Source organism: Echinops telfairi, unplaced genomic scaffold (assembly GCF_000313985.2).
Source record: "Echinops telfairi isolate 266 unplaced genomic scaffold, ASM31398v2 ScPeMD7_23;HRSCAF=83, whole genome shotgun sequence".
Taxonomy (NCBI): Eukaryota; Metazoa; Chordata; class Mammalia; order Afrosoricida; family Tenrecidae; genus Echinops; species Echinops telfairi.
This window is the reverse complement of record NW_022103920.1, coordinates 23079710-23088230: the sequence shown is the minus strand read 5'-3', so window position 1 is coordinate 23088230 and position 8521 is coordinate 23079710. Positions and strand designations below refer to the sequence as shown.

General features: G+C 45.8%; 1 protein-coding gene across 12 annotated transcripts in view; it reads right to left on the bottom strand.

Annotated features, from left to right (window-relative positions):
- CADPS2 (calcium dependent secretion activator 2) overlaps positions 1–8521 on the bottom strand; it is a 382815-nt gene that overhangs the window by 52596 nt on the left and 321698 nt on the right. For all 12 annotated transcript variants that reach the window (XM_045288824.1, XM_030885179.2, XM_045288828.1 and 9 more), the window contains one exon: positions 5026–5100. In XM_045288824.1, coding sequence (XP_045144759.1) covers positions 5026–5100 — 75 coding nt within the window. The remainder of the gene's footprint in view (positions 1–5025; positions 5101–8521) is intronic.

The window sequence follows — 8521 nt, the reverse complement described above, 5'->3', positions numbered from 1 at the left end:
CCCGTACTTCTCCCTGCTGAAATGTCCCTTTCGTCTCTATTCTGGAGAGTTCGTCCATCCTTTGGAACTCAGCTCAAGTTTTGCTCCCTGGAGAATGCTCTTCTTTTTCTCTCTGACTTGCATATCACCTCCACTGTCGGCTCTTCTACGGGGCACATCTGCCTGGGTGTAAGCTGACCTTTCCCTTTGTTACCACCCCCACCCCCCGGGGGCAAGCTCCCTGTGGGGGAGGGACCTTATCTGTTTCGCTCAGCACCATAGCCCCACATGAAGCACCCTGCCCGGCCACGTCCGCAGTCTGCAGCTGTATGACGCTTGAGGAACTTCAGTTTCAATCCTTCTTTGGGGCAGTTGTTGTCAGTTTTTCATTCCCGTGAAATGATTTCACCGGTGGCACTCCTCTGGTCCAGGTTTCAGGTCATGGACAGAACAGAACCAAAGCTGGTCTCCTTGACACTTACTTCCATGTCTCTGAATGCCTCCCATTCGGAGACAAAGAAGCAAGCACAGGGGAAAGTAACCAGGAAGACGCACTAAAGCCCTCGGAGTTTGCCTGGAAGGAAGGCTGCTTGGAAAGAAGACCATAAGATGAGCTTCTCAGGTGAATGGAGAGGAGAGGAGGAAACAGCTCTTGCAGACTTGTGGGCAGACACAGAGGTGCGAATGAATGCTTGTGAAACCACTAGAATTCTGGCGTGACCCCAGCACAAACTGAGCTCGCTGGAGAGGCATGTAAAGAGACAGGAAGGTGATCCTACAGTCTTCCCTCCTGGGCCAGAATTACACCAACTGTATCCTAAGGAGCACTGCTCTCTTCCTGCAAGTTATTACGAGGAATTCTGGAGTAAAAGTACCCAGGGAGGGTGCCGTGTGTGTGTGTGTGTGTGTGTGTGTGTGTGTGTGTGTGTGTGGTGCACTCTCAAATACTACATCCCCATGGCCCTCAAGGAACCTGCTGAGCCACTGAGTGCTGAGTTGATGGCAAGTCACAGGGACCCTATAGGACACAGTGGATCTGCCCCCGAGGGCTTCCCAGACTAATCTTTAGGGGAGCAGTCTGCCACATCTTTTCCCAGGGTGGATTTGAACTGTTGATTTTTGAGGGAGTAGCTGAATGTCACAAGGACTCCTTTCAGATTCTCCCAAACTCGTCAGCAATCTTTTTTCCATGGGACAACAGCCAAACTCACGGTACACCTCAGGTATGACTGGTAGAGAGGACACAGATGGCTGAGAACACGCACAACAAGAATGGTCCTTCCAAAAGTTTACTCTGGGAAGAGTAAGCTGAAGGAAGGGGAGACCTGGTAGGAGACCACAAAGGTATGGATTTTGGCATAGTGGTTCCCCATCTGAAGGGGGCCTGGTGGCCTAGAGGTTATCATTGCGCTGAAAATCATAAGGTTAGCAGCAGCTCTGAGGCAGTAAGATGAGGTTTTCGACTTCCATTCCAAGCTACAGTCTTGGAAACGCACAGTGGGCAGTTCTACCCTGCCCTATAGGGTCACTATGAGTTGGCATTGACTGAATGTCAGTAGGATTTTTTGTTTGTTTTTGTGGTTGAGCATTGGGCTCCTAACCACAGGTCAGCAATTCTAAACCACCAGCTGCTCCAGTGTAGAAAGAGGAGGCTTTCCACGCTGTGAAGTCTGACAGTCTTTGAAAGCCACCAGGGTGGTTTTGTCCTGCGCTGGAGAGTCACGGCGAGCTGGCGTTGACTTGATGGCAGTGGGGGTTGAGAGGAGGATCTGGAAGAGGGTTTCATTGACGAGGGAAATGGAGTAGGAGGGCAGCAGCTGGAGAAGGTTGACTCTTGTGGGTGCTCTTGTGTGAGGAGTCTGAGAGGCTCCGAGGATGCTGAGACTCCTAGGGATGTGAGGTTTCCTGAGAGCGTAAGTACGGTAAGTACTGTTGACGGAGGTAGCACATACACAATAAGAAGCAACAACCGTGTGTTTTCTGAAACTGAGCTTGTGGAAATGTGCAGGAATCCATCAGACAAAGGGGTTTTTTGGACACAGCAACATGGGCACAGGTGAAACTACTAATACGTATTATTGAAGATTACCTATGTTCCTCCCTGTCAAGTGTTTGGGGAGTGGTGGTCAACAGAGGGTATGAACTACTTAAGGATGAAGTGATGGTATGGTTCTCACTGCTGCTGTCACCACCTGTAAAAACCTTATTTCCAGTGCCTCCTGTCTTTTGCCATGAGGCCAATGTCTGTAAAATGTCCTGATAACATAATGGTCAAGTACTCGGCTGCCAAGGGAAAGGTTGATGGTTCAAACCCACCCAGCAACTTTGTAGGACAAAGCTCCTATGAAGATGGCAGCCAGAAAGCCCCCAGGGGCAGCTTGACACCATCACACTGGGTTCCTGAGTGTCAGAATCGACTCACTGCCATCTAACGCCATCAACTGCAAACACTCCTTTATAGGTGAGGTGACGGGGGCACAGAGAGCTTCAACATCTTGCTCACTGCCACAGAGTCAGTGGTGAAGCCAGGATTTGAATCCAGGCGGCATTGTCTGAAGCTGGGCTCTGAACACATTGCTTCTCAGGCACGGGACTAGGAGTCAACAGCAGGCAGATGAAAGCCGGGCCTGGGAAAATCACAAGCCTGAAGATAAAATTCCAAGGAACGCCAGCTTTTCAGCTTCACGGTGGAGAGGGAAGGACTCAGAGCAGGCAGGCCAAGTCCTTTCCTCCACAGGACAAAGTATGTGTAGGAGAGATCTCCTGGAGGGTAAGCCACAAAGTACTGCTTCCAAACCACAGACAATGCTATGAAATCAAAGGACCGAAAAGTGGAGTTATTGTTTCTCTACAGACCCTCCATCTAGGTCTGTGCACTTGTGAAGGTGGTTCCCCGTCTTGGACCCTCCTCTTCAGTTTGGGCCATGCCAAAGTGCAAGTGATGGTACCCAAGGGGCTGGAGTCTTATTCCTGTGAAGTGGACTTTGAGTTGGGGGAACCAAAAGGCATCTGAGGGCCAAGCTCAGGAGTGTAGGGTGGATGGTGCAAGGTTTCCCAACACAACTCTGGTTGGAGGGCCCTTGCTACCCTCAGAGAGGGAGCAGGTATGTTGTCACGGTAGAAAACAAGTCCTCCGTAGAGCTTTGCTTGCATTTTTCTCACCAGTGCAATTTTCAATTTCCTTAGAACTTCTTAATAAATGCCCCTGATTTTCCTTTGTTGTTTGAGAAAATCTATTAAGATTAGCCCTTTGGGATCCCCCAAATTCAGATCCCATTACCTTCTGAGCTGACCTCTCTGCCTTGAATTTAACTGGCCCAGCAGATCCCTCTATAAGCACGGCATTATTGGGGCATTGTTTCTGAATGCACCCCAGTGAGACTAAGTCAAGTGTATCACTGACAGAACTTGTCTGCAGGCGGCTACTTCTGTCTGAACACGTTTTGTCTGGAATAAACCCCGGACACTTAAGAACTGGAATCCTAGTAGTAATCGTTTTGACTCCCCTTTGTATAGTTGAATGCTAAATGAGACTCAGTCTTGGCTCATTTTAATATTATTTGTATAGAAATGTGGACTAAAGCAAGGCTTTTATTGAAGGAGGGTGGAAGAGAGGAAGTACAGAGAAGGAAGTGCCACTTGCGTCTTATCCAAATGTAGCAAGTATGTTTATCCATATGTGCAGAACAATGAAGCTACAGAAGAAACACGTAAGGCTTTCTGCTCCTGTGAGATGTATACTCTGGGAAGCCCTATATAGGGTTGCTGAGTCAGAAGAGACTGGAAGGAAGTGAGCTTATGTTTAATTTACCACTTCCTTCCTGTAAAAGAATAAACTTGCTTACATTTTATCATCATTACAAATAATGTGACAAATATCTATCACCATCCATCCAACGTTTCTTTCTGAACAGTGTGAAACCCTTAAGAAGAATGATGGGATGAAACGTTCTAAGGTTCTCGATGTAGTTCTCAACTATCTTCCCATAAAACAATTTGTGTTTCCATATAAAGGAGGGAGGTACATCCAACCTGATCTTTTCTAAAATAGTTGTTAGCTTAAACATGCCTATTGTAATGTGTCAGACAAAATGGTTCACTCTTGCAATTTTATTTTACATCTTTAGGTCACAATGAGATTTAACATTTTGCATGCTTGTTGACCGTCTCTTGTTTTTTTTTTTTACTATTCTTTTGTCTGTTTCATCAAACTGGGGCTTTTTTTTTTTTTTTTCGTACAGATTCTTTAGATGGTTATATGAAGCCTGAACTGGGGTCCATGAATTAAGCCTCATGAGACAAAGGGCTGTACTACTCATACGAAGTCCCCCTTGTAGGACATGCAGACCCCTCCCCCCACTCACTTTAAGCTCTGGTGCTCGAGTCTGACTCCTTTCCCTGTTGCTCCTGATCTCAAATGCAACTCATGGCTGCAGGGACACCTCAGTGGAGGTCACTTGCTAGCCTCTGCTAACGGGCACACCCATTTAAGTTGCCTCTGTATTTCTAGAATCAAAGGCCATTGCTTTTGTCAAAGATCTTTCAAGCATCAAATAGGAAGTTGTGGGGCTGCTTCTGGGTCACGGGAACCTCAGAGCTCACTCTGTCTGCTGTCTTGGTCAGTGCTAGCGCTCCGGGGCTGTCCCCGCAACTAAGACCAGCAGTCACTCAACTCCATCCTTGGAGTGAACACCACCAGGAAGAGAGCATGAGTGTGATGGGAGTGAACACCACCAGGAAGAGAGCATGAGTGTGATGGGAGTGAACACCACCAGGAAGAGAGCATCTTTTCAAAGGGGGACAACAACAGCAAGCAAAGCACAACCAATGTAAACAAACAAACAAAACCATTAAAAATACCCGGTCAATCAAGAATATTCAGAATCTTCCTTTTGCCTCATGCTCTTTAATACAAAGGGATATTTTCTTGAAACTACAATTTCTCACTTGGATCTCTTAGAAATATAAGCTGGGAATTTCTAGAAAATCCCCAAGAGGAAATTATTTTAGAATTGGATTAAGAAGGGTGAACACATAATACATTACCTTGGAAACCAGTTGTGAAATGATCTCTTTGACTGTGTTGTCAATCAAATCATCAATCTTGGCATGGTACTGTTGCTAGACAGCAGAGGACAAAGAGGCGTTAGTTGACACAGACACACAACTTATACCACAAGCCGTAAATGTGCTAAGGCTGCCAGTTATGATAGATTTCCGATTTACTGAAAATGATCATCTTCAGCAGTGGAAGAACAAAACCTTAAAAACGATCCATCCAATCAGCACTTCTTCCATTGCGGCTTGAACATTTTCCCATGTGCACTATTGAGTTAAGCAGCTAATGGGTTATTACTGAGATGAACTGAGTTCTTATTCATTCAGGCAGAGGAATGTGAAGGATACTTTTTGTCTTCTCCTCTATAATTAAGGTGGCCGTGGATTTTTTTTTTTCTTTTTCTTTTTCTAAAAGGGTTGGTTTAGCTGGAGAAGCAGAAAGACTAGAAAAAGATTTAATTAATACAGCATTTCATGTCTGACAACTCTCATTCATAAGTTATTTAAAATGTGCTTTAGAAATAAAACGAGCTCCCAATTGTTCATTCTAAAAGGACCTTTTTGTCAGCACAGGGAGCAGCAGTTTATGCAGTTCCTACAATATGCTCAAGCAAGGGCAAAATTAAAATTTCACCAACAAAGGGGAATGGATGGTAACAAATTAATAGGCCATAAAAAGGTATAATGAAACGACACTCACGCCATAGTTTTATCCCTGCTTCCTCATGAAAAAGACGCCTTTAAATAATTACAAAAAAAGATGTATTTAAAATAAACCTGAAAGACTCCCTCATTTTTTTTGTTTGTTTCTTTAGAGATTACTAGAGAGTCCCATTCTTAAATTAACAGGAGATTGGGCTTCTATGGCAGTGTGTGCAGGGACATCCATTTAAACAATAACTCTTCTGTTAGAAGCATTTATCTGACAGCAGATTGTCCCCAATAGCCACTTCACAGAAAATGTGACTTCTAAAGACTAACCCTATCGTGAGGGTTCAAGGCTTCGTGGGATAGCACACGTAATGCAGAGGAAAAGAACACAGGTCAATATAAACATCAGACCAACCTAACAGCTGCTGGTTGAATGGTTGCCTAAGATGTAAGTTTTTGAAAGCTATTTTTTTTTTTCTCTCCTGAAAACATGTCTCAAAGTTTCCATGGCACAAAGCACCACCTCGGATCTGCTGTGGAACACACAAGGATGGCTCTGCTCCCGGGGATCTGATATTCCAGGTGGTCCTCATCTGCCTGCAAACACACTATGGGACAGAAGCACATTTTTGGAACAGGTGACTTCCTTTCCCGCTTGGTGCTGGCTATGTGTGGCATGTCAGGAGGGCTAAAATTGCCCACACATTTATACATGGTGGCCTGGTCTTTACTTGCTGGGCTGCGATCTGCAAGGTCAGCAGTTCAAAGCCCCCAGCCGCTCTGCGGGAGAAAGACAGGGCTTTACCTTTAACGGGAGTGAAGTTACAGGGTTAGAAACAAACAGGGAGACACTTCTACTCTTTCCTGTAGGGTAGCTGTGTGTCTGCTGTGAGTCTGAGTTGTATCTACTTGTGGCGGGTTCTGGCTGTGTATTTTGCTGGTCTCCTTGAGTCCCTGTTGATACTCAGGTTAGGACTCCCCACTCCCAGGGACAAAGGCAATAGAAACACCAAGATGGGTTTGTAATGCCCCAGGACTGGTCCTTTTGCAAGCACTTGAAGACAAGCAAAAAGAGGGAGGACATCAAGACTGTGGGAGGAAAAGCCCGTAAACTAGCGGGCGAACTTCATCGCTTTCTGAGCCAGGCCCTCGTGTGAACATGACTCCAAGCAGGACAATCGGTGGCCAAGCTGCAGGGCTGGCCCTTCACAGACACACTGGCACTAAGGAAAGGGCCACTCAGATACCCCGTGCGTCCAAGGACTGGGCTTATGCAAACGAGCCCGCCTTGGCCTTTTCGTAGCCTTCTGCCCCCAGATTCAGCATCCGTGCAGCCAATGGACTTCAGCACCAGGCTGGGGGCGCCTCTTGTGGCAGACTAGGGAAGGGAGGTTGGAAGTGGACTTCAAGCTTCATACTTTCTCCTGACCGTGGGTGGGAGGGGCTCAAGGCTTCCAGACCTCCACAGACTTTCAGGTTGGAGATCCAAAAAATCCAAACTCTCTGCCCTGGCAAATTCTGGCAATTCTTTCTTTCTCCTTCTCCTTCTGTTTTTAATTAATCATTTTATTGGGGGGCTCTTACAAATCTTATAACAATCCACCATTCAACTGTATTTAGCACACTTGTACATATGTTGCCATCAGCATTTCCAAAACATTTTCTTTCTACTGGAGCCCTTGGCATCAGCTTCTTTTTTCTCCCGCCCCACCCCCACCCCGAATCCTTGATATATTATTATTGTTACTTTGTGTCTTACACTGTCTCTTGCCTGCCTTCACCCACATTTCTGATATTTGTCCCCCTGGGAGATGGGCTATATATCCAACCTTCTAAAGGGTTCCCCCTTTTTTTCCCTTTCCCCCCAACCCCCTGCATCAAATGAGGTCACTGAACCCAAGACAAACAACTATTTAAATGTGAATGGAGGGTAGGAGTGGAGACCCAAAGCCCATCTGCAGACAATTGGACATCCCCTCACAGAAGGGTCACAAGGAAGGAGGAGCCAGCCAGGGTGCAGTAGAGCACCGAGGAAACACACATCATTCCTCTAGTTCTTTCATGCTTCCTCCCCCAACTATTATGACCCAATTTTACCTTATAAATCCAGTTAGACCAGAGCTCTTGACACACAGACTCCAGGACAGATAAACCCCTCAGGTCCAATAATGAGAGTAGCGATACCAGGAGGGTAAGAGGAAGGTGGGGAAGAAGGGGGAGAGAGGGGGAACTGATCGCAACAATCAGCATACAACTACCACCCCCACCCAGGGGATGAGTGGGTGAAAGGAGACAGTGGATGATGTAAAATATGAAAATGAAAATAATGTATAAATTATCAAGAGTTCATGAGGTTGGGAGGGTACGGGAAGGAGGGGGGAAATGGAGCTGATATTAAGGGCTCAAGTAGAAAGAATTTTGGAAATGAGGATGACAACATATATACAAATGTGCTTGATACAATTGATGTATGGATTGTTGTAAGAGCCCCCAATAAAATGATTTGAAAATAAAAAGAGGAGGTCATTGATACGGTATCTCTTGCAAGGCAGAGAACACCAAGGAGCCTATTACTCACTCCCTGCCTTTGAGTCAATTCCGCCTCACTAGACCCTATAGGACGGGACAGCACTGTTACATATTTTATGTATTCTTTTCTGTAAAGAGAGTAATCCACAGAGATGACATAGCAGGAAGTTAGCTAGAGAAGGTTATTCATCAGGAGTGTCCAGATAGCTTTTAGACACAAATACTCAGATCACAAATGCACAAGAAAGGAATTTAGGTGTACAGATACTTGTATTACTTAAGCCAAATGAATAGGTGATCCCCC